Genomic DNA, 26,219 nt, shown 5'->3' with positions numbered 1-26,219 from the left:
AAAAGTCAAGGGATGGAAAAAGATATTTCATGCAAACAACAGGGAGAAAAAAGTAGGCGTTGCAGTACTAGTATCAGAAAATAGACTTCAAAACAAAGAAAGTAACAAGAGATAAAGAAGGACATTATATAATGATAAAAGGGTTAATCCAACAAGAGGATACAACCATTACAAATATATATGCACCCAACACAGGAGCACAAGCATATGTGAAACAAATACTAACAGAACTAAAGGAGGAAATAGAATGCAATGCATTCATTTTAGGAGACTTCAGCACGCCACTCACTCCAAAGGATAGATCCAGCGGACAGAAAATAAGTAAGGACACAGAGGCACTGAACAACACACTAGAACAGATGGACCTAATAGACATCTGTAGAACTCTACATCCAAAAGCAATAGGATACACATTCTTCTCAAGTGCACAAGGAACATTCTCCAGAATAGACCACATACTAGGCCACAAAAAGAGCTTCAGTAAATTCCAAAAGATTGAAATTCTACCAACCAACTTCTCAGACCACAGAGGTATAGAACTAGAACTAAATCGTACAAAGAAAGCAAAAAGGCCCAGAAACACATGGAGGCTTAACAACACGCTCTTAAATAATCAATGGATCAATGACCAAATTAAAATAGAGATCAAGCAATATATGGAAACAAATGACAACAACACAAAGCCCCAACTTCTGTAGGGATGCAGCGAGAGCAGTCTTAGGAGGAAAGTACATAGCAATTCAGGCATACTTAAAGAAGGAAGAACAATCCCAAATGAATAGTCTAATGTCACAATTATCAAAATTGGAAAAAGAAGGACAAATTAGGCCTAAAGTCAGCAGAAGGAGGGACATAATAAAGATCAGAGAAGAAATAAATAAAATTGAGAAGAATAAAACAATAGAAAAAAATCAAAGAAACCAAGATCTGGTTCTTTGAGAAAATAAACAAAATAGATAAGCCTCCAGCCAAACTTATTAAGAGAAAAAGAGAGCCAACACACATCAACAGAATCAGAAACGAGAAAGGAAAAATCACGACGGACCCCACAGAAATACAAAGAATTATTAGAGAACACTATGAAAACCTATATGCTATCAAGCTGGAAAACCTAGAAGAAATGGACAACTTCCTAGAAAAATACAACCTTCCAAGACTGACCAAAGAAGAAACACAAAATCTAAACAAACCAATTACCAGCAAAGAAATTGAAGCGGTAATCAAAAAACTACCCAAGAAAAAAACACCCAGGCCAGATGGATTTACCTCGGAATTTTATCAGACATACAGAGAAGATATAATAATACCCATTCTCCTTAAAGTTTTCCAAAAAATAGAAAAGGAGGGCATACTCCCAAACTCATTCTATGAAGCCAACATCACCCTAATACCAAAACCAGGCAAAGACCCCACCAAAAAAGAAAACTACAGACCAATATCCCTGATGAACGCAGATGCAAAAATACTCAACAAAATATTAGCAAACCGAATTCAAAAATACATAAAAAGGATCATACACTGTGACCAATTGGGATTCATCCCAGGGATGCAAGGATGGGACAACATTTGAAAATCCATCAACATCATCCACCACATCAACAAAAAGGACAAAAACCACATAATCATCCCCATAGATGCTGAAAAAGCATTCAACAAAATTCAACATCCATTCATGATAAAAACTCTCAACAAAATGGGTACAGAGAGCAAGTACCTCCACATAATAAAGGCATATATGATAAACCCACAGGTAACATCATACTGAACAGCGAGAAGCTGAAAGCTTTTCCTCTAAGATCGGGAACAAGACAGGGATGCCCAGTCTCTCCATTGTTATTTAACATAGTACTGGAGGTCCTAACCACGGCAATCAGACAAAACAAAGAAATACAAGGAATCCAGATTGGCAAAGAAGTTAAACTGTCACTGTTTGCAGATGAAATGATATTGTACATAAACCCTAAAGACTCCACTTCAAAACTACTAGAACTGATATTGGAATACAGCAAAGTTGCAGGATACAAAATTAACACACACAAATCTGTGGCTTTCCTATACACTAACAATGAACCAATAGAAAGAGAAATCAGGAAAACAATTCCATTCACAATGGCGTCAAAAAGAATAAAATACCTAGCAATAAACCTAACCAAGGAAGTGAAAGACCTATACCCTGAAAACTATAAGACACTCTTAAGAGAAATTAAAAAGGACACTAACAAATGGAAGCTCATACCATGCTCTTGGCTAGGAAGAATTAATATTGTCAAAATGGTTATCCTTCCCAAAGCAATATACAGATTTGATGCAATTCCTATCAAGGCAAACAGCATTCTTCAACAAACTGGAACAAATAGTTCAAAAATTCATATGGAAACACCAAAGACCCCGAATAGCCAAAGCAATCCTGAGATGAATAAAGTGGGGGGGATCTCGCTCCCCAACTTGAAGCTCTACTACAAAGCCATAGTAATCAAGACAATTTGGTACTGGCACAAGAACAGAGCCACAGACCAGTGGAACAGAATAGAGACTCCAGACATTAACCCAAACAAATATGGTCAATTAATATACCATAAAGGAGCCATGGACATACAATGGGGAAATGACAGTCTCTTCAACAGATGGTGCTGGCAAAGCTGGACAGCTACATGTAAGAGAATGAAACTGGATCACTGTCTAACCCCAAACACAAAAGTAAATTTGAAATGGATCAAAGACCTGAATGTAAGTCACGAAACCGTAAAACTCTTAGAAAAAAACATAGGCAAAAGTCTCTTGCACATAAACATTAGCGACTTCTTCATGAACATATCTCCCTGGGCAAGGAAAACAAAAGCAAAAATGAACAAGTGGGACTACATCAAGCTGAAAAGTTTCTGTACAGCAAAGGACACCAATAATAGAACAAAAAGGTACCCTACAGTATGGGAGAATATATTTATAAATGACAGATCCAATAAAGGCTTGACATCCAAAATATATAAAGAGCTCACCCACCTCAACAAACAAAAAGCAAATAATTCAATTAAAAAATGGGCAGAGGAGCTGAACAGACAGTTCTCCAAAGAAGAAATTCAGATGGCCAACAGACACATGAGAAGATGCTCCACATCACTAGCTTATCAGAGAAATGCAAATTAAAACCACAAGGAGATATTATCTTACACAAGTAAGGATGGCTACCATCCAAAAGACAAACAACAACAAATGTTGGCGAGGTTGTGGAGAAAGAGGAACCTTCCTACACTGCTGGTGGGAATGTAAATTAGTTCAACCACTATGGAAAGCAGTATGGAGGTTCCTCAAAAAGCTCAAAATAGAAATACCATTTGATCCAGGAATTCCACTTCTAGGAATTTACCCTAAGAATGCAGCAGCCCAGTTTGAAAAAGACATATGCACCCCTATGTTTATCACAGTACTATTTACAATAGCCAAGAAATGGAAGCAACCAAAGTGTCCATCACTAGATGAATGGATAAAGAAGATGTGGTACATATACACAATGGGATATTATTCAGCCATAAGAAAAAAAACAAATCCTACCATTTGCAACAACATGGATGGATCTAGAGGGTATTATGCTCAGTGAAATAAGCCAGGCGGAGAAAGATAAATACCAAATGATTTCACTCATATGTGGAGTATAAGAACAAAGAAAAACTGAAGGAACAAAACAGCAGCAGAATCACAGAACCCAAGAATGGACTAACAGTTACCAAAGGGAAAGGGACTTGGGAGGATGGGAGGGAAGGGAGGGAAGGGAGCAATAAGGGCAGGGAAAAAGAAAGTGGGCATTATGATTAGCATGTATAATGTGGAGGGGGGGCACAGGGAGGGTCTGTGCAACACAGAGAAGACAAGTACTGATTCTACAACATCTTACTACGCTGATGGACACTGACTGTAACGGGGTTTGCGGGGGGGACTTGGTGAAGGGGGGACCCTAGTAAACATAATGTTCTTCATGTAATTGTAGATTAATGATAAAAAAAAAGTCAAAAGAAAAAAAATTTAATACCGCTGAGTTTAAAATACAACCAAATACAAATGTAAGCCAAATGTGTGAGTATTTGGTTCAATCAGACTGATTTATTTTCTATTAAATCGTTGTTTAGGCAAAGGAATGAGTGGCTAATTTATAGCAATGGTTATAGTGCTATTTACAAATTTTTAATTACATACTTCCATTAAAATTTTCTGCCTTTTAATGTTTCTACCAGTGAATGATGATAGTTTTTCTTAATTTAGATTTTCACAAGTGTGTCTGAATTTCATGTCTGGAATTTTAAAGCCCGAATTCAGCTGCTGTCAACAGTCTCTCACATTCATACATATATAAACCACAGTCTTAGTCATAAGAATCACATTTCACACATTAACTCTGTGTGGTCTCATTGAGGAATTTTCTAACTGTTCTTCTCCACTGTGAAAATTAGACGCCATTCAAAGTAGGGTGGCAGCTCGCATTATGGCAAATAACTATAAACAATCGATGCAAAGTGATTAATCACTAAAACAGCAAATTATGACAACGTCACAGGAATCATTCTTCTTGTAGCAAAACCTATCATTAGTCAGGTGAACACTGGAAAAATGTGTAACTTAGCTGTGCCTCCCATTCCTTATCTGTAAAATAATCAGTTTGACCTGATCTTGGGGATCTTTCCCATTCTAAAATTCTGTAACTATATGCCAAAGAATAAAAGGAAATGCTTTTGAGAAATAAAGAGACCATGGTTCATTATTTTCCCAGGCAGGACATACAATCTTTTGACATATTTATTGTCCTTAATAAAAATAGCAGCTGAAATTAAACAGTTAGTTGGGAAACAGAAGCTTTAAGGAGAGGCACAGTATCCCTGGAAGATGTTTCCTTAGGATATGGGGGGTAACTCACTCTCTGTGCGCAGTAGTGAGAAATGATAGGAGGGGGACTCAGTTAGGGAATCCTCACACCTTGTCAGGTAGGGCCCTGGAAATAAAAACTGGACTACGACACTCAGGAAAAGCAGCGCTGCTTCCTACAGGTAGGGTGGGTAAGAAAGGGTCACCAAGACATTGCAGAAGACACACTGTAAAGCTGTTTGTTAACATCATTTTGGGAAAAGGTTATTTGCTATTATTGGTTGATCAGTTCCATTAAAAGGAGATTCCTTAAGATGAAAGAGACTGCTGAAGAACTTTCCTACCCTTACCAGTGTTGGCCATGGGTGTAAATATGATGTTTATGAAGCACGGATGCCCAGGGACACTAAGGTACATGTCCTCACCCAGGTTAATTAACTAAACAACTCTGACAGCAGGAAGACACCGAGGCTGTGTGTCTTGGCGACAGGGGGCTGTGACTAGAGCTCCAGAGTGCCTTCCCGCAGCATGGCTCTGAGATCTAACATGTAAATTTACTTTGAAAGTTTAAACATATCATGCAAACCTAAGTTGTCACTACAGAGCGGGCACATCCAGTCCCTTCCAGCACTGCAGAGGCATCCAGTAGGTTCTCAGTATGTATACATTTCTGAGTAAAGGTCGCTTTGGCCAAGACAAACATTATAAAAGGTTCATCAATCCCTGAACAAAACAGCATGACCTTTATGTTTAAAAGAACGTTAATTTCCAGGATTTGTGTACAAATAGAACTGGTCTCTCCATATTAAAATACATTATGCAACTAATACTCTTAACCAAACTTGTAGTAAAGTGGAATGTGCAGTAAAATTTGCTTTTTTTACCTCTAATACTCTTTCAGGAAATAACACACATTTCAGTCTGAACTTTTTTTTTTTTGCTTTTTAGCTTTTTCTAGCCTGAGCTGTTTTGAGCGGAGGAGCCCAGCCCTCCACTCAGATGGTGGTGGGAAGGGGGTCTGGGGAAAAGCCTCTCTGACTCTCAGCTACAGGAACGACTCTGGGAAATTTAACCTACAGACCCTCTGGGGATTCTAATGCTAGGAAGGGAAGAATAATGTGTTCAAGTTTCATTGTGACTTTTTGAAAATAGGCATTTAAAGAAATTTAAAATGAGAAAATATAACTCTCTTACTTTACACGGGCTGGCTGTCCAGTGTCTTCGTCAAAAGCTTGAAATTTTCCAATTATTTGGCTCTGGCTTGACTTGTCCATGCTCTCGCTGGTGTGAAATGAGATTGTGTTGCTCTTAAAATGAATGCCCTCTTTCACATTTTTCACCTTCACTTTGAAGGGAATGGACGTAGGTTTATATTTATTCTTAATAGATTTGTGAAAAGCTGCCTTATTAGTGACAATGATGCTGAAGTTAAGACTCTTCATTTCTTCATAATCCACCTCCTAGGAAGGCAGAATCAAAGGAAATTCTTGTAAGAGGGAAACCAACTGCAGTGCAGACAGAACAGACACATACGCACATGCAGGCTTTAAGGGCAGAGCAGTGATTTAACCCCTGGGGGATACAGACTTGTGCTGATACTATGCATTTAAAAGGTGCTGTCAAACTGGATATTCGTAAATGTTAAGGATGACCAGAGCCCCCAATTTCTTTTTCAAGGATCAATCATTTAACATATGGACATGTACTTCTATTTTTCAACAAGCTGAAGTTATTCTTCTTAACAAAAAAGTGAATATATTCAATATAGACTAATATTCCTTAAAATGTGCACCAGGGGGTTGTTCTGGTGAAAAGGGCCCCACCCACAGTGGTAACCCTGGACTTTCGTTGCTTGTTATCCTTGAAAAGCTGAGACTTCCTGGAGGAAAGACCCTGTTTACCTTTGTCAAGCCCAGGGGTTTTCAAATCTGTTTAAACAAAGAACCTACCCCCTTGTGCTCCTCCTTTTTAAGCATGATGTCTATTAATAACTGGCTTACTATTAATGCTATAAAAGATTCACCTTCCTCCAAATCTACTGTTCTTTGTGAATTATGGTATTTATAAAGGACATCTGATAGAGTTAATCATTGTATACATATTTCATGTTCTAATTCACCCACTTTCTTTTTATTAACATTTCTATAGTACTCTGCTATTCAGATTTACTTACTTTACTTAGCCATCCTGCCATCAGACCTTTGGACTACTTGCAATTTTTCAATATAATTAATACTGTTCTGAATGTTTCTATACAAATTTTTTCCCTTGGTGGAGCTACATCCTAGTACCAAAAGAAGTACCTAGTCAAAGTTCATGTAGGTTGCTTTTTATCCTAGTGGCCCTAACCACTTAGAGGCATTGACTATTTTGCTTGTTTCTTCGGAATAACTTTAGATATATTATATGTGTTTACGTGAATTACTGCAGAGCTGTTCACTTTTGTGTTTGGATGACTTACTATGAAATTCATTTTCTTCTCTGTAGGGTTCTGGATGGCTAACAATTTTTCCTGTTCCTTTTTAAAAATGAGTTACTATGGTGTTGGGATAAAGATACAATAGAAGGTAACTAGAGAAAATAGACTCTTTGGGATTGTAGAATCTTTGTGAAAATTATTTTCTTTTTACATTGCTCTTGCCCTTGACATCTTGTTTTGATGGCATGATATATGCTGGGTAAGAAAGGAAATCTTCCAGCCAGATGTCATTAGTATTCAAAGACCATGGAAGGCTAAGACAGTGTTTAAAGAAATGTGAGTTAAGTACTGGACCCATAAAAACTGTTTCAGGGTGTTTGTTTCAAATAGCCATAATCCTCCAAAGAGAATGGGAAAATTTTCAGCATCATAAGCAACATACAATTCTATGTTTTTACATCTCTGCCAATGTTTTATCATTTCCATTCTTGCTATCATTAATAGCATTAAAGATTTTAAACTTATTTGTTAACTGTAGCAAAGCTGTGGCTTTCTCATGTGATGATTTATTATCTCTCTTTCTACAGTTTAAAATATCAATTCTCCTTTTTCTTTTGGACAGTGTTATGAAGGTATAGCTTATACACAATAAAAATCACTCATTTTAAATGTACATCATGGTGACTTTTAGTAAACCTGTATGGTTTTGCAAGCATTGCTACAGTCCAGTTTTATAACATGTCTGTCATCCTAAGAAGTTCCTTTTTGCCTGTTAGTAGCCAGTTGCTACTCAAACTCACAGCCCGGAGCAACCACTGATTTGCTTTCTTTATCCATTGTTTTGCATTTTCTAGAAATTTGACATACATGAAATCATGCCATAGGTGGCCTTCTATATCTGGTTCCTCCAGTCAGCATGTTTGCAAGGCCCATCCACCTGGGAAATGCTCGCCTCAGTATGTATTATATGATACAGCACATTCTGTTTATTTGCTCACCAGGTGATGGACATGTTTATTGTTACCAGGTTTTGACTACTGTTTTTGTGTAGATACCTTTAATTTTTCTTCGGTGGATACCTAGGACTACATCTTGGGGTCCCTGGGTAACTACTCTGGGTATGACTTTGAGACCACCAAACCGGCTCTACCACTTACTACTTCCAGCAGCAACACACAGGAGCTCCAGTTCCTCTATATTCTCGCCCATCCTTGGAACTGTCAGTCTTTGATCACAGCCCTTCAGTGGGTGCATAGCGGCACCTCACATAGTTTTAATTGGCATTTTCCCTAATGACCAATGATGCTGAGTATCTCTGAGGTGCATGTTAGCTATTTATGTATCTTCTTTGTCTAGCTTCTTTTTAACAGAATCTTATTACTGCCCTTATAATTCAGACCCAATTCTTTATACAACTGAGGCAGTAAATTTGTAATTTTCTAAACCTGTTGCTGTCCTTTTAATATTAATTTCACTGTTTTTTTGTCCACACCCCCTTTGGTAGGAATAACAACATACCTTCTTGTATGCCTACGGTATGTGGAAATACTTCCGTTCTGCAACTCCTGTCACTCATTCCTAAGTGACTCTTCCTACTACTTACGTGTGCTCCTGGCTTTTTATCTCAAGCATCTAGCATATAATCTATTGCTAAGAAGTATATTTACTTCTTTATAAGCAGATGAATCTATTTTGTCTGACAGCATCATACATTTCTTCAATAATCATACAAAGCACCTTCCCTTTAAACATGAGATAATCTCATTCTACTTTCCTCTGCTTCAAATAATGGTGTATATGTGCATATGGTGGCCTTGGACAAATGGTGCCTATAATTATTACCATGAAATGTTCAGTTAATTTTTCCCTATTCTGTTATATATATTATGTTATCATTGTTCCTCTTCCCACTGTTAGACTTTACCCACTTTGCCATATTAAGTTTTTGTACAAGTCTGAAAATCTCCGGAAACAATTTTTGTCTGTATGCAACTTAATGGAAGAGTACTTTGAAAAAATACAATAGCATTTAGAGAAAACTTTTGTTTAAAAATTTCTGAGTTTCAAATGTTTAAGACCCATACACTTAATGACTATTTAATTTTTCCTTCATTGATTCAATTAAGCACAAGAGGTTACAACACTGTGTTTCAAAATATGGTCCTCCTACTATTTACATTAGAATCACAAGTGGATTTTGTCATAAAGGCAAGTTCCTGGGTCCCATCAGACTTGAGGGGAGGCCAAGGAAGCTGCATTTTGGCTTGTAGGCTTACTGGGTTATTTTTAGGCACGTGGGTATTCTTAGGACAGGGGAACAGAGCTTCAGCAAGTTATTACCGCCTTTGCTGTTAGATGTTATCAGCGAGGTCTGGCTTTACTGTTAAGCTGGTTAAATAAGGGACAGCCAATGGGGGGATATTCAGTAGAGGCAAGAGGCCATGAGGTGAGCAAGCCATAGGGAGGTATGGGCTGCAAGCGAGCTGGGAGGTGGGCTCAGCAATGATGGTGCTGGGATCATGCTGTCAAGCAGGGCTCGAGTCCCCTGATGGGAATATGAGCTGTAGTTTGACCACCTGCTAAGCACAGAACTTGGGCAGATAGGGACGGCTCCTACCTCAAAGAACTGTGGTGCTGGCTGATTAAGTCTGTGGATCCCCCGTGTTTGGGGCTCAAAACATATCAGTGCTGTCCTCTGCACCAACTCATCCCATTTCAGTTTTGAACCGGAGTACTTACCTTAATAAGGGTCAAGATTCCTTCGTTAGTTTGAGTATCAGTTTCTATGTGGAAATAACCCTTTTCATTTCCTGATGCAAATGTAAAATTTGCTAACCAGTTATCAGAGCCTATTTCATCAGCATCGAACACTTTGATGCGCATAACTTCTACATTGGCCTGATTTTCTTCCACCATGCCTTCATACTGCAAAATAGGAACACACGATCTTTATTTTAATGTAACACAAACCTAAGGGCTATATTTTTAGGCAAGACTAAAATGGAGCAAGTCAATGCATTTGTTGTAAAAGTAACAGTTACCATTTGATTTTCCACTACAGGGATGTTGTCATTCATGTCCAAAATGCGAATCTGAACTTGCGCTTGACTCGCTGGCTTATCTGTTATCTGTCCATTGCCATCTCTTGCTTCTACAGTCAAAGTATAGCTGCTGTGCTCCTGCAGGGCGATGAAAAATACCCAGCTCGGGTGAAAATGACTCATGCCCAAATCTGTCTTTCTGTTCACTTTATCATCAAGGGAATGGACCACAGTATAATTCACTGATAAATGAATTGCTTCTTCTATTACTTGTAAGAAGGTGCTATCTGTCTGCTGTCAGCATTTTTCTAGAAGGGCAGAAAAGCCTAGAGGGGTTGTTGATAGTCAAATTCCTAAATACATTATTGGCGATGTCATCAGGAGATGAGTCTCTCCTTAAAGTAGTCTGCACAGTCAAGTGCCATTCAAAGTGCAGTGTGCTCTCCCCTGGGAGTGAGGCGGGGCTCCAGGACGGGGCTTCTGCCCCACCCTTCCAGTGCAGCTAAAGGTAGGCCTGGAAACCTGGCCACCGAGAAAACCTGGAAAATGAAAGCAGCGCCTGGTGAACTGTCAGACATGCTGAGAGAATGTGTCCAGAGACAGCCCTCAGGTGTTTTCTAAAGGGAGCCCTTCTCTTCAGAACAGTCCCCTGCAGATAATGGTGCTGTTCAGTGGCTGGGGTTCGGGAAGCCAGTACCCGGTCCGGTGCAGGCCAGAAGCTCCCAGCGGAAGGCAGGCTGGCAGAGGCTCTGGAGCCAGCCACGTGGGTTCCAATCTGGCTTTATTGCTTACTAGCTGCACTGACACATACCTGGGCCCCCAACTTCCTTCTGGGTAAACCGGGAGAGCAGCTGGACCTGCCACACAGGGTTTTGGGTGGGCTAGATGGGTCAGGCTAGGTAAAGGGCTGAGCACAGCACCTGGCACATGCAAATACCAGTACGTGGCAGCTGTTATTACGGGCTAGGCTTTCCACACTGCAGAGGCAGCCACTTGTTAAAAAATCAGACCAGTAATTCAAAATAACACTCTTCCATTCAAATTTTATGTGAAAAGGTATATGGTAGAATTTTAGGAGTGATAATATTCTTTCACAAAGACCTTGATAGGCATGCTGGGCATGATCTCCCCTCTGGACAGAAACCATTTTTCCAAGTCATACAGAATGTAATGCCTACACTTGGAGATGACTTGTATTTGGTAATGACACAGTGTTCTTAGGATTATCTTTTTACTCATGCACTCTTAAAACCTTTTTCATCTAAAATTTTCCTGTTGGGTTAGAAATGCAAAAGTGAAATGTCTGAGAGAACAGACTTTCTAGGAAACCTGCTCAAATTTTCCTCCAGTTCGGGATTTACAGAAATTCTTTCCTTTACAAATATTTCTATTACCCTAATAGGACTTCTATTTCAATGTTTTTTCCCTTTACACCTGCATTAGCAGTAGGAGAGACTCCTGACATTTCCCTCAGAACCCAAACGAAATTCTAACGTGCTGCTTCAGGACTCTCTAGCTGGCAGCATTGTGACTAGACAGGCCAGAGGACAGTGCTGACCTCCTATAAACTTTCTGGAAGCCTGAGTTTAAAAGTAAAAACAGGTGATACTAATCTTAAACAAATACATTTTATTTAACCTACAGTATCCAAAATATTATCATTTCAACATGCAAGCAACAAAAAATTATCAAGGTGATATTTCACATTCTTTTTCATATGAAATCTTCCCCATCTGGTGATTATTTGACACTTAGACACATTTCAGTTTGGACCAGCCACATTTCCAGAGCTCAACGGCCACCTAAGGCTAGTGGCTACCACCCGGACAGCACAGGCCTACAAATGGATAATTCCAAGACTCACCTTATGAATCAGGAATATACAGCAAAGTGGGGAGCCAGGAAAGGAAAGAAACACAGAGAGAACCTGGAAATATCAAGCAGAGTTTAAAAGGTGAGCAACAGAAAATAATCAATTTACCTCTCTGTCCAAGGTAATACTGGTTGTGAAAATCTCTCCAGTATCTTTGTTGAGGTGGAATACTGGTGGATAAGCAGGCTCCTGAGATACGAGTCTGTAAGAAATCTTAGAATTCAGAGTGTTGGGCTCGTCTGCATCTGTTGCACTGATTTTCATCACAAGTGTATCTGGCATTAGGAACAAAGGTGTCCAAGATGAAGCTCAACTTCAAGCACATTTCCAGGTGTCACTATTTTCTTTATAGTATCTGCTTGTTCCAAACAGGATTTTAAATGCTTATCAGAACTGCAATTTACCAAGATCAAAAAATGCAACGGGATAAAAAAATGCAAATGGAGAACAGAAACAGGGAAAATAAGATGCGGGCAAGCTGTGGTCGGTGCACACAACCGTAGGAGTGAAGCCCCAGTGACCAGCACAAAGAAGGAAGAGTGGACAGATACAAACACATGCTCATCAACATGCCAGCAGTTCAGAAGTATAGCTCTCCTTTGTATTATGATCAGAGAGAACCCTCTCCTGTAAGTCTTCACACAGAACACTGCACTGAACAAACACTGTCAGTAACCCTTATATTAGAAATACTCTAAGTGAAGGCTGCAAGCTGCTGCCAGCGGGCCAGAGCCAGCCAGCTGCCAGTGTTTGCAAATAAAATTTTATTGCGACACAGCCTTGCCCATTTGGTTACATACACCTATGGGTCCTTTCTGGCTCTGAGACAGAAGAGCTGCTACAGACCTGACCGGTCACGTCAATCTGCCATGCAGGCCTTTGAACATATTATAAACAAGCAGGTCCAAAGCTATAGCGATAGTCTTACTGCTATTTGTCCTATGGGTAATATGCAGCCTCCAGTAAAGTATAGAATTTAGTGTTGTTACCTGAAGGAGTTAAGATGACCCTGGGTATTTACGCATAAAAATAATAGCTTCTTACGTTCTGTGCTCAACTCTTCAATAGACCCGACAAAGACGTCCTGTGTGAATACTGGCTCATGGTCATTGATATCCAGGACTTTGATGCGGAGCTCTAATGGCTTCTCTACGCTGTTTCCTTTTTCATCCAAAGCGTAACCAGTTAGCTGAAATCATGACGTAATAGACGACATTAGATTTAAGCTAAACTACTTGGTGTCAAACAATAGTAAAATAAAACAGAACTATTACTAAACAACCTACTAATAAATGTAAAACTGTTCTTACCAGAAAAGCTGGTGTTTCTTCTCTATCAAGAATGCTGGTAATGTTCAATTCTCCTGTGTCTTTATTAAAGACAAATATACCAAAAGGTGGCTCTGTGATCCCTTTTCCAGTATATCTGTAAGTAATTCTGAGTCCTCTTTCTTCTGCAACATCAGAATGTATCTGCCGTGAAACAAGAGAGCAGCACCTCATGTCAGCCCAGTGACTCCCATGGGGATGCTCTTCATGGGAGATGTTCCTCTGGGTTGTCACATCACAGGAGGGAGGTGAGAGCAAAGGACTGCAGCAGAGAACCTGGGTTCTAATCCCGCCTCAGCCTCTCACTGATTACTGGCACCAGGACAGTTACATGTGCCTTGGTGTTCCTGTCTGTACAGGGGGGAGTCTATGCCTACCACTGAGGGTTGTCACAAACTTCAGATACTGTTAGGGGCACATGTTGGGGCCATCCAATCATAAGGCAAGAATAAATAAGGCCTCCTTCCTTGGGAGGATTATAATAATCAAGCACCTTGCCTGCTTGGACCGCCTCAGCAGTTTCTCACAGTCTGATCTTCCGTAGTTATTAGCTTCATCCTTTATAAATAATGTTATTCTTATGTCTAACTCTTCATTGGAAAGTACGTGTCCACGGCCCCCTCTGGATGTTGGCACTGCTAGCGCAGGGCAGGAGCTGTGAGCTAAAGCTGTGCCCCTCCCCCCAGGAGCTTACACCCCATCGAGGAAATCATAAGCTGAAAGGGAGTAAGGGGCAGAGAGAGCGGGGCTGAGGCAGGAGACGGGACTCTGTGAAGGTGACATGAGCACAGAGGCTCAATGCGAGGACACGGCAGGTATCTGTGGGGAGGGCATGCTAGGCCAAAGGGACAGCAGGTGCAAAGGGCAGGAGGCTGGGACAGGCTGGCATTGGTTTATGGGTGTAGAAGAGTGGGCGATGGAGGGGACGGGAGCTGAGGTCAGAGAGGAGGTCGGGGCCAACAGAGACTAAGAGCTAGTGGAGGCCGGGGTAGGGCTCATTCCTGCAACAACAGTGGGAAGCCACTGAAAGGACCTCCCTGAGGAGGGGGCATGATCTGATCTTCTTTCTCAAAAGATGGCTCCGGCTGCTTCCTGAGAACGGACTGGGTGGGGGTGCAGGAGTGAAAGCAGAGGCAGATCAGGCGTGCTTTGGAAATGGGGGTCAGAGAGGACACTGACTTGGATGGGAGGGTGGCAGCAGAGAGAAGACCTGGGATGCATTTTGGGGTGGAACTGACAATATTTGCTACATCTAGAAAAGCTGGCTAGAGTTACACTGTCATTTACTGACATGGGCAGAGCTCACAGAGAGCAGCTTTGGGGACAAATAAGGGTTCATGTTTGCACATTCTAAGTATGAGATACATATTAGTAGGATTACCATACATTTATCTAGAAATAGGACACTTTGAGAGTAAAAGGGGGGTTATTAATTATTAAGCCAGGACAATGGACAGAAGCCAAGATTGTCTCAGGCAGGAATGTACAGTCCCCCTGTAGGTAGGTAGGTATCCGTTCATTTTGAAAGTTACTTTTTATGTGTAGGGTGGCAGAATATTCTGCCCCAAAATATGCCACTTTGGTGTAAGGATTATTTCAAGTTGAAGGTAATTAAGAAGCATATATAAGAAAAGCTCTGTACCCTCTATCTGCTAAAAAGCAGGGGCTAGATCTACAAAGGTGTCCTCCCTCCTTACCTCTATCAGAAGCGCATCATCAGAGAAACCTTAGGCTCTTATCAGCTTGCCGATGGCACCCACAAAACCGACTTTACTCACTAGCCTTTCTCTACCTCATTTCCCAGAGTTTGGTCCCCCTGGAGATTCAAGGTCTTTTTCCTTTGTCTATCACTTCTCTAAAAATTTATGGTCCCATTAAGATGCTACATAAGCCCAATTCTAACCCAGCCTTCGAGTTACTCATGTCTGAGTACTCCTATGTGTTCAGGAGCCATACAAACACATTAGTGACCTGTTTTTTCCCTGTTAATCTTTGTCAGTCCAGTTTACAGGCCTCTAGCCAGAGAACCTAGGAAGGTTGCAGGATGCTAATACCTCCTTTTGAGTATTGTAACTCTGTCAAACAACTAGTGCCAGATCCCTTACCTCTTAGTTGAACCAAAGCCCCAAACTATGTGTATTTTCACCACTGATGCTGCGTCTTTCAGAATGGAAAGCAGACTTTCATGTTGGCGCTCTCTGCTAAAAATTAAGGTCTGCTAATTTTCCAGCGTTAGCAGATTGCTAAATAACTCAGTAAGCTCATTGTGTAATTTTCCTTTGGTAATATAAAGTGAAGAAAGAAGTCCTCTCATACCATATTTTAGTAATATGCATATATCCCTGATCCTCACTAAAAGGTACCTTGGCAATCGGATTCTTTTTGGACAGATCCTCTCCCTCCCGAAGAGCCACAGGGGCTGTGATCCAGGCGCGCTTCTGCCGCACTAAGTGAGTACGCGAGGGAAGCAGCTTATTTTCAAGTCCTGTGTTTAAGGCCTACAGCAACAAAATATTACCAGAGATTATTAAGTATCCTAAAACACCCATATGGTACCCTATAATTTACAAAAACTTTAAAAATAGTTGCACAAATTTTAAGACATAAATTTCATATTTCTTACTGGGCTTCATTTTCAAAGAGGAAATGTATACACCCTAGTAAATTTTATAGGCATTCAAGAAATTGTATCCAAACAGGTAAACTGGTTTCATTTTCATCAGTAAGAAAAGATTTCCCAGGATGAAGAGTTTAAAATGCTAAAGAGTAACTTTGTGATCTTACACACAGACAAATCAAACATAACATGTCAAAACTGAAAATGAAGTTACATTTTTCCATAGTAGCTTACAGTTTAAAAATGGATTATTAAATGTTTTAAGACTAAATCTTAGTAACTTGTTGATATCAATTTGATATAAAACAGTGAAAGTGTCAGCCAATGAATTTTAAGCCTGAGGTAATGGATTAAATTGCTTATCTTTTGTTCTTAGGACGTTTAAGTGGAAAACTATTCTATAAATTTTCAGTTGAGCTTTAACAGGTGTATATTTTAATCCAAAGGAAGTTTCAATACAGCTGGCTACTATCTTAAGGTCAGAACTGATTATTATACTAGGTTTATTATTTTATGCATTTTGTTAATCTACATAACAAGTATTTTATTTCAAAATACTTATACTGGTTATTGCTAGGTCGCTATATTTTTCTTTTAGTTGAAAAAATTCTTCTAACTTAAAAAATGAAATTATATTATTTATATTATTAAATAACATTAAAGAAACATTAGGGTAACATTAAAATTTATAATACAAAAATGTAAAACTTCTTTTTCACTCATACTTCAGAGCATTCACTGTTAACAGCTTGATAAATATCTATTATCATCTTTCCTCATGACCATACAGTTGCACATATATAAAGGTCTTTTTCCCATAAAAACAGAATTATATTATTCATTTTACTCTGCCCCTTGATTTTTATTCAGTACCTCAGCAAGGACATTCTTTCATGTACGAATTATTTTACCATTTGTCCACTGATGGACATTCAGACTGTCAAAGAATGGTGGTGCATCCAACATCTTGGATAAAGGTTCCCTGGGCGTGTTTGAGTGGCAGCTGCTGTGTCTCAGGGAATCTGCATTTTTAATCTGGTAAAATAGAGCCAAACTACCTTCCATGAAATTAAGCTTCTAGACCCAAAAGACAGAAGTAATCCCCTTTGTTCCTTACCTCTAAATGGAGCCCATTTCCAAAGTTAACGCAGATCTGGAAAATAAAATGATTCATTTGCTGTTTAATACAGTCTTTCACTCAGTTCAGTTTAAATACTTTGTTAATGAATAACCCACCACCTAAGATATTATAGACATTAAAAAAAAAGTTTAACCCCCATTTCCATTCTCCTTGTTTGTCAAAAGGAAACACATTTTAACTTTCCTTTGTCCCCTTGCCACAACCAGGACCAGAGAGAAGCTCCATTCACTTTGGTCTCCCACTTCCAGGGAGCTCAGAACACAACTAACAGCAGGGAAGCAGAGGAAAGAGCTTTGCCTGTGGAATCTGAGCCGGTCTCTGGCCCAGTTCTCGGTCTCCCACGGTTTTCTTCTTGGGGATCCGCTGACAGCCTTCCTCAAGGACTTTGCTGTGAGATTCCCTCCCCACCCCCAGCCCTGCCTTTGGCTTCTGAAGCACTTGTAGCCTATTGATCTCCTCTGGGCCTCGCTTTTCTCTTGGCTGAATCTAAACCAGCACTTTCTAACAGTGGCCACACGTGGCTAATTACACCTTATTTCAAAATACTTACATTGGTTATCACTAGGACATGGACTTATTCTTTCAGATAAAAAAATTCTTCTAATGTAAAAAATGAAATTACGTAACAACATTAAATAAAGATTAAGGTAACATTAAAGTTTATAATGTAAAAATGTAAAATGTCCTTCCTTGGAATAAGTTAGTATTCCAAATGATAACTTCCAAATTGTTATTTGATATTAATAATTCATTTGCTCAATAGCCATACAAGGTAAGTTGCTTAAGAACTTTATTTCCATCACTGCAGGCAAGTCTATTGGACGATGCTAGTAGATTATTGTCCAAGATGTGAGTGACTCGGGGGTCCCTTATTCTCTTGACCTTCTAGGATTCCTGCCTGGCTTTTTCCTCAACTCTGCAAGCCAGTCACTGTCTTTGATTCTGACTCTGCTGACAACACCTCTAGGAGGGCTGGAGGCAAATGGATCCATTACACGTTCACGCTGACAGCTGCTTCCTCATGGGGTGGGGCTTGTTTCCAGGGTGACCATGTTTGCATTTGAGAGCCGCTCTCACCTGGGGGGCTGGCATTCCACCATTAGCAACCCTTAGTTCTGTGCTTATTCAGACCTGTAATTTCACTGTCCTACCCTTGTTTCTCTTATTGTGTCTGTATCATGCCGCCAAAATTTCAGGAGAGTACCCCACCTCACCACTGACCTCTGATCCTATTTGGAGATGTCTCTGTGTTTTATCTTGACTGTATCTACGATCATCTCTCCCCTGCTTTCTCCAAGAGGTATCCTGATTGCTTTCCAGTTAACTCTCATCTGGGCGATTTTCAACTTTCCTACTTATTCTCCTACACTTATCTTCTCAAGAACCTTGTTCCTCCTACTAATCTTTTATCTTCATTGCCACTGGCTAATCAAACATGTTTATTTCCTTCCCATTGACTCACCAGACAGATTTAGAGGCCCCCTATCTTTAAAATAAACCTTGCTTCTGCTGACATTTCATCTATTGCTCTTTATCCTTTTTACTGTAATTCCAAACTGAAATGTCTGTGCTTTTTGCCTTCGTTTGCATACCTTCCATTTGGCATTAACTGGTTATAATCTGTCTTAACTTTGGATTTTCTTAGTTCTGTCTTTTCTCCTCTTCATGTCAGATCATGACAGAAGTCAAGAAGTCCTGGTTAGTAAATCATGGAACATAGTGCTTCCTCTGAGGTTTTCAAGGCCCTTTCACTTATGCACACCCTTTGAAGGCTTCTGAAAGGTTCTGTTCTACATGTGGGTCTTTCACCTTCCTTCTTCCCTCTACCTTATACATGTTCTTGCTTCCACCTCTGCAAAGACAAAGTCAAGGATGGTGGACATACAGCTTCTACTGTGAGTCTCTCCAGGGCTGAGGAACAGCCATGGCTGATTTTCTACTTTACAGCTAGATGTGTTCTTTCTTCCTCGTCCCTGTATTAGCAGTTTACCCGGCTGGCAATGGCCACAGTAGTGCCCCCCAGATGCATGTATATCCAAAGGTGGCATGACATGAAAAGCAAGTGAATGGATGACTTCTATCCACATGCTCCCGGGATGGGAAGTTTGAAAGGAAAGACTACATCATCAGGAGACATCTTTAAAATGCGATATATTTCTTGCCCAGACATATTGTGCAGGCCATATTGAGGGGTTGGCTAGATCAAATGTACACCATCTTTATTCTTCCTGAGAATCTTTGGGGCATAGCAGAAGGTATAATAATTACATGGTAATTCAAGTAGATACTGTTCTGGCAAAGTTATCTGTTTTATAGGATATAAATAAAAGGGGGCAACGTACAGTCCTTTAGTCAAATGTAAACTCTTCATAAGAGTATCTTCATTGATTTTCATTGGAATGTAATTTCGAGAGTTATTTGTTAAGAAGCACAGAAAATAACATGGTTACAAACAGTGTTTTGTAAACTTAAATGTGTATTCTGCTCACTGGGGATCTTGCTAAAATGAAGATTTCAAGTCAGTAGGTCTGGAGTTCAGCTTACACTTTGCATTTCTAACTGGCTCTTAGATGATGCTGAAATTGTAGACTCTTGAAGAGCAGTTTTGTTCTTGAAGAACAATTTTGCAGAACATGATACAGAATATCGATCATTTGCTTAGGGGTAAAGACAGGGAATCACACTTGCTCATATTGTCTCAACAGTCACCAGAAGAAACTTCATCACTTGTTTGCTAATATGTTGAAAGCAGAGATACTTGGTTTCACTAACTTACTTTTATTTAACTGAAAAATTTTTTTAAATTGTAAATATACACACAGTCAGAATGAATAGTACAACGAACATTCACAAGCCTACAGACCACAAACACCTTGTCTCAATTACTTGGTACATGCTTTGTTAAAAATAGATTTAAAAATTCAGGAATAACTTTAGATCTACACAAATGTACAAAGATAGTGCAGAGTTCCCTTGCACATTTCCCCTTAACAAATCTTATGTAACTATCATGCATATTGTATTGAAATACTTATGATATTAACATTGGTATATTTACATAAGGCATGGTTGACTAAATTCCCAACTTTATTCAGATTTTGTTCTTTTTCTATTCCAGCATCCAAACTAGGACCCCATATTACATCTGTCATGCCCCCTCTGGTCTCTGACAGTTTCTCAGGCTTTTCTTGCTTATGACCTTCAGTTTTGATAGTGGCCAAGTAGCCTGCAGACTGTCCCCCGACTTGGTTTTATATGTTGTTTTCTCACAATTAGGCCAGGGCAATGTGATTTTGGAAAGAACACCATGGACTCTGATGTTTTCATCATGTATCAGGGGTATGTGATATCCATGTGACACTACTAGTTAAGGTAACCTTCGCAGCTTTCTCCAGGTAAAGCTACTACTTTCCTTTCCTATTCTAGCCTTGCAAGTGCGACACCAAGTATTCACCCTCAGGGCGGGAATGGGCCGGGGAGAGAGATTAAGCTGCATTTCCTGTGAGAGGGACATCACACAAATTATCTGAAATTCTTTGTAAGAAATATTTCTCTCTTCTTCCCTCATTTATTCATCCATTCAGTCATTTTATCAGGCTTATTTTAAGGACTCCTGCATATTTATCCTGTGGGTTATAAACCAATACTTAATTAAATTGTTGTTCAAATAGCTCTCATTTTTGCCATTAGAAGATCTTTCAAGTTGGTTCTGTGTCCCTTTGACTTGTCCCCATCTTTCTGTTTTTTGAGCTCTTTATTACCATCCAGCATCACAAGATGATCCAGGCTCATCTTGTATGTCACCTAGCCTAGCTTTAGAACAAGCCGTTTCCCCAAGGAGCCAATTTCCAGTGTTGGAAAATGGTGTGGAGAAGCCCAGATCGGGTGTGGGTGTAGCACATACATATATAGGGCTTGTCTCCTCAGCCACTTTTTAGGGGAGGTCATAAAGGTAGAGCTTTTCTTAACTTTACTACCAGATACTCTGTTTTAATTATCATTTTGGAGTAGCAATATCATCTGGGAGAAAGTGACTTTGGAAATGATGTTTCGTCTCTGTACGCAAAGAAGTTGTGTTTTTAGAGGAACCAGAAAAATCCTTCAAAAGGTATTCCAATTTACTAAAGTTAAAAAATTAAAGAAAAATCTCTACCATTGGATCCTATGCATCTTCTAAGAACTGGCTTTCCTAGAAACTGGCAAGAAAATAATTTTAATTGGCACAGGCATGAGAGAAGGTCAAACATTACTGCAAAAATAATATCAAACAATGTTCTCTTTGTTCTCAAGGTTGCAGCTTTAGCAAAGGCTTCCTGCTCTGAATTCACCTTGATGAGTTTAATAAGCAGAACCCAGGAGGACTCATGAGTCACTGGGTGACAGCTGCTCCTGACTGACAGGTCCTCAATCTGAAGTTCACAACCTTGAAGTGTTCTTCTGTGTTTCTGTGAGTCCATGGGGAGGTGACCCCATGCCATAAACTTTAATATCTCAGATGAATAGCTGTTTTATGACAGATGAGATTTAGAGGGCTACAAAGTAGTTTAAAAGCTGTTTCATCAGGAAGGCATTCTAATGCTTTCTATTTCCATTAAGCCAGAAGTAACTTTACAGAGAAGGTCGTTAGTGTGGCCAACCGACAATCTTGCACACTCAAATAGCAATGACCTGCACAAGCCTGTTGCTGTTCTTGAAACTCAATCCACTTTTGGACAATCACAGAAATACCTGTGTTATTCCCTTTTTCATACAACCTTTCAACCAAGTAGAATTTTAAAATAATTCTTTCTTTTTCCATTTTACTGTATGGAAAGCAAAATCAGAAACTGTCCTGGGGCCTTTGGTTTAACCCCGATCAATTCTAAAAGTGTTTTCAGCTCTGGGTGAAATAATCTAAAGAAAATAAAATGATATAAAGGCCATGGATGGCACTTGTTTATTTCTTCTGATTTTTCTAGCTGTATAGATAGAACTGGAAATCTGGTCCTTAGTAGACTCTGTAGGCCCCAGGTCTGGCATGACCTCTGTAATGGCAGAAATGCATACATTCAGAAGAGTTCAAGCACCCCAGTGCAGTAAGGGTGCACCCGTGATTTTGGTGAGCTACCGGATCATATGGCAATCCTATTTTTAATTTTTTGAGAAACCTCCATACAGTTTTTTCATGCACGGCATCAATATACACTCCCTGCAACAGGGCACGAGGGTTCCCTTTTTTCCACATTCCTCATCGACACTTGTTATTTCTGGTCTTTTGGATAATGGCCACTCTGGCAGGTGTGAGGTAGTATCTCATTGTGGTTTCAATCTGTAATTCCCTGATGGTTAGTGATGTGGAGCGTCTTTTCATGTGTCTGTTGGTCACCTGTATGTCTTCTTTGGAAAAAAGTCTTTTCAGGTTCTCTGCCCATTTTTTAAATTGGATTGTATTTTTAATAATGAGTTGTATGAGTTCTTTATGTATTTTGGATGTTAACTTCTTATTGGATATATCATTGGAAAATATCCTCTCCCATTCAGTAGGTTGTCTTTTAGGCTTATTGACGGCTTCCTTTGCTATGCCAAAAACTTTCTAGTTTGATATTTAGTCCATCTGTTTCTTTTGCTTTTGTCTTTGCCTTAAGCAAAATAAAAAAATTTTATTTTTTTAAAATAAATTTAAAAAAGATTTAAAAAAATTACTAGGACTGATTCAAAGTGCTTACTGCTTATGTTTTCTTCTAGGAGTTTTATGATTTCAGGTCTTATTAAATTTTTAATCCATTTTGAATTTATTTTTGTACACAGTCTAAGAAAGCGGTCCAGTTTCATTCTTCTGCATTTAGCTATTTAGTTTTCCCAACACTATTTATTGGAAAGACTGTCTTTTTGCCCATTATATTTCTTGCCTCCTTTGTGAAAGATGAATTGACCATATATGTGTGGGTTTATTTCTGGAATTTCTAGTCTGTTTCATTGATCTATGTGTCTGTTTTTATACCAGTACTGTACTGTTTCGATTAAAGTAGTTTTGTAGTATAGTTTGAAATGTGGGAGCATAATACTCCCAGTTTTGTTCTTCTTTCTCAAGGGTCTTTTGTGGTTCCATACAAATTTTAGGATTATTTAATCTAGTTTTGTGAAAAAATGCCACTGGTATTTTGATAGGGGTTGCACTGAATCTACAGATTTCTGTGGGCAGCACAGACATTTTAACAATTATTAATTCTTCCAATCCATGAGCACAGTATATCTTTCCATTTATTTGTGCATCTCAATTTCGTCAATGTCTTAGTTTTCAGAGTATAGGTCTTTCAGCTCCTTGTTAAATTAATTCCAATCCATGAGCACAGTATATCTTTCCATTTATTTGTGCATCCTCAAGTTCATCAATGTCTTAGTTTTCAGAGTATAGGTCTTTCAGCTCCTTGTTAAATTAATTTCTAACTATTTTATTCTTTTTGATGCAATTGTAAATGATATTGCTTTCTTAATTTCTGATAGCTCATTAATGTATAGAAATGCAATCGATTTCTGCACATTGATTTTGTATCCTGCAACTTTACTGAATTAATTTATTAGTCCTGATAAAAAGTGGCAAGAATGGGTACCTTGCTTTATTCCTGATCTTAGAGGAAAAGTTTTCATCTTTTCATTACTGAGTATGTTAGCTGTGGATTTGTCATATATAGCCTTAAGTATATTGAGATACATTCCCTCTATACCCATTTTTTTGAGTTTTTATCATAGATGTTGAATTTTGTGAAATGCTTTTTCTGCATCTGTTGAGATAACTTTTATCCTTTGTTTTGTTAAAGTGGTGCATCATATTGATTTATGGATATCCAACAATACTTATATCTCTGTAATAAATTCCACTTATGTGGCATATGATCCTTTTAATGTATTGTTGAATTTGGTTTACTAATATTTTTGAGGATTTTTGCATTTATGTTCATCAGGGATAGTGGTCTATAATTTTCTTCTTTTTTTTTTTGGTAGTGTCTTGTCTGGTTTTGGTATCAGGGTAATGCTGGCCTTGTAGAATGCATTTGGAAGCATTCCTTCCTCAATTTTTTGGATAGTTTGAGAATATGTATAAACTTGTTGTGGAGCAGCTGTGTCTGGGGACGTCTCTCCCTGCCTAGGTGAAACCTCAACCTGGATGGGGAGGATTCTTGACTCTGATTGAAGAAGAATTCTTGATGTCAAACAGACGAGTATAGGTAAGGAAGTAATTCATTAAAGTGACAGTAGCAGTAAATGACAGCAGCCATGCAGGCAGCAGAGAGCAAGGAAGAACAGAGGGAGGAAGGGGAAGCTCACTGAACTCCTGCTCAGTGTAGGGCAAATACCTTGCCAACTCCTGAAGCCAGGGTCACCTGGTGTCCAGTGCCCATTTGAATCTGCATGGTGTGGGAACTAAGCCCCTACCACTCCAGGATATGGGGGAGCCACAAAGCACTGGATGGACTGAGATTATGTTCTGAGAACTTCCCAAGCAAAGAAAAGAGATTTTGGGTGGGCTGCTAAAGAGTATGACTGTACAGCTGCAGTCCTGTCCAGATCACCCAGGCAACAGGAACTTGCAAGCCCAAATCTGAGATCTCAGGAGCTCTTCCTTTCTTTTCTGAAGTAGGACAGAGAGAGAAAAGACTTGTGCTCAAGTCTAGAAAATTGAATGAAATAGCAAAGTAATGAAGATGCTTACTGCTGGAAGAGCACAGAGACAAAACATATTAAGTTGAGCAGTGAGAAAGCTTTATTCAAGGCAAAAGTACACACTCAGAGAAAGGGGAGTGTGGGCAACCTCAGAGAGGAGGTCCACTCAAGGGCTTAGGATTCTTTTAAGGGTTTCAAGAATGGGATAAAGGGTGGGAGAGAGGGGTGCAGAGGCTTGACTTGTGGTCTCATGATGTCTATCTCTGGTGTTTGACATTATGCCACCATCCATAGTCAGTACTCTGGATATTCTGTAAGATAAACTTAACACAGCAATTTATTGATCCTCTTCTTCTCCAAGACAGTGGTTACCCTCAGGCAGTGGGGACATGTCCTTTAGGACTGCTTGTCCTGCCTTAAAATAGGGTAGGTTATTGGCTGATAACCATAAAATATGTGAGAAATCTTACCTCCCAACTCCCTGGCTTTTAAAATGGAATCTTAGCCTTAAGAGAGTGTTCCCCCTGTTCTTACTATGCTGTTTATATCTTGGCATTTTTAATGACAGGCAGGGCAAATTAATCATGCTGCTTGTCACATGTCCCTGCCTTACCTCAAACTCTTCTTTAAATGTTTGGTAGAATTCATCTGTGAAACAGTCTGGTAATGGCATGGAGTTTTTGGTTTACTGATTCAAATCCATTACTAGTAATCTGTTCTGTTTTTATTTCTCCATGACTGGAAAATTGTATGTTTCTAAGAATTTACCCACTTTTTCTAGGTTGTCAAATTTGTTGGCATATAATTGTTCATAGTAGTCTCTTGTGATCCTTTGCATTTCTGTATAATTGCTTGTCATTCTCTTTCATTTCTGATTTTATTTTGCTCTTCTCTTTTTTTATTGATTAGTCTGGCTAAATGTTTATGAGTTTTGTTTATCTCTTCAAAAAACCAGCTCTTAGTTTCTTTGCTACTGTTTTTTAGTCTCTATTTCATTTATTTCTCCTCAGTAATATTTGTTGAATAAATGAATATATAAAGGCTTAATCAACCAGTGAGGTATTTGCATTTTAAAATGATAGAGATAAGTGATAGAATTCAAGATGGTGGCGTGAGAGGTGAGATGGAGAATTCCTCCCAAAACCACAGATAGTATGAAAATGTGGTTAATTGATACAACTAACCCTAAAACAACAGGGAAGAAGGCTGAACCAGACTGCATGCAGACCTCATAAACAGAGCAGACCTCACCAAACAGGGTAACGTATGAAAGCCTTAATCAGGCAGAACCCAAGCCATTCTCCCACC

The 26,219-nt window shown here is 39.3% G+C and overlaps 1 protein-coding gene across 1 annotated transcript in view; it reads right to left on the bottom strand.

Annotated features, from left to right (window-relative positions):
• Nucleotides 1-26,219, bottom strand: part of DSG2 (desmoglein 2) — a 60,116-nt gene that overhangs the window by 13,899 nt on the left and 19,998 nt on the right. The window contains exons 2-9 of the mRNA XM_037025236.2: nt 17,247-17,282; nt 15,876-16,010; nt 13,495-13,656; nt 13,229-13,373; nt 12,293-12,459; nt 10,312-10,449; nt 10,010-10,195; nt 6,046-6,311 (exon numbers count right to left, since the gene is read on the bottom strand). Of these exons, the coding sequence (XP_036881131.2) occupies nt 6,046-6,311; nt 10,010-10,195; nt 10,312-10,449; nt 12,293-12,459; nt 13,229-13,373; nt 13,495-13,656; nt 15,876-16,010; nt 17,247-17,282 (1,235 nt within the window). The remainder of the gene's footprint in view (nt 1-6,045; nt 6,312-10,009; nt 10,196-10,311; nt 10,450-12,292; nt 12,460-13,228; nt 13,374-13,494; nt 13,657-15,875; nt 16,011-17,246; nt 17,283-26,219) is intronic.

The sequence above is a fragment of the Manis javanica genome, chromosome 9 (assembly GCF_040802235.1).
Source record: "Manis javanica isolate MJ-LG chromosome 9, MJ_LKY, whole genome shotgun sequence".
NCBI classification, from domain to species: Eukaryota; Metazoa; Chordata; class Mammalia; order Pholidota; family Manidae; genus Manis; species Manis javanica.
Note: the sequence above shows the minus strand (reverse complement) of the source record. Positions and strands in the feature narration are given on the sequence as shown.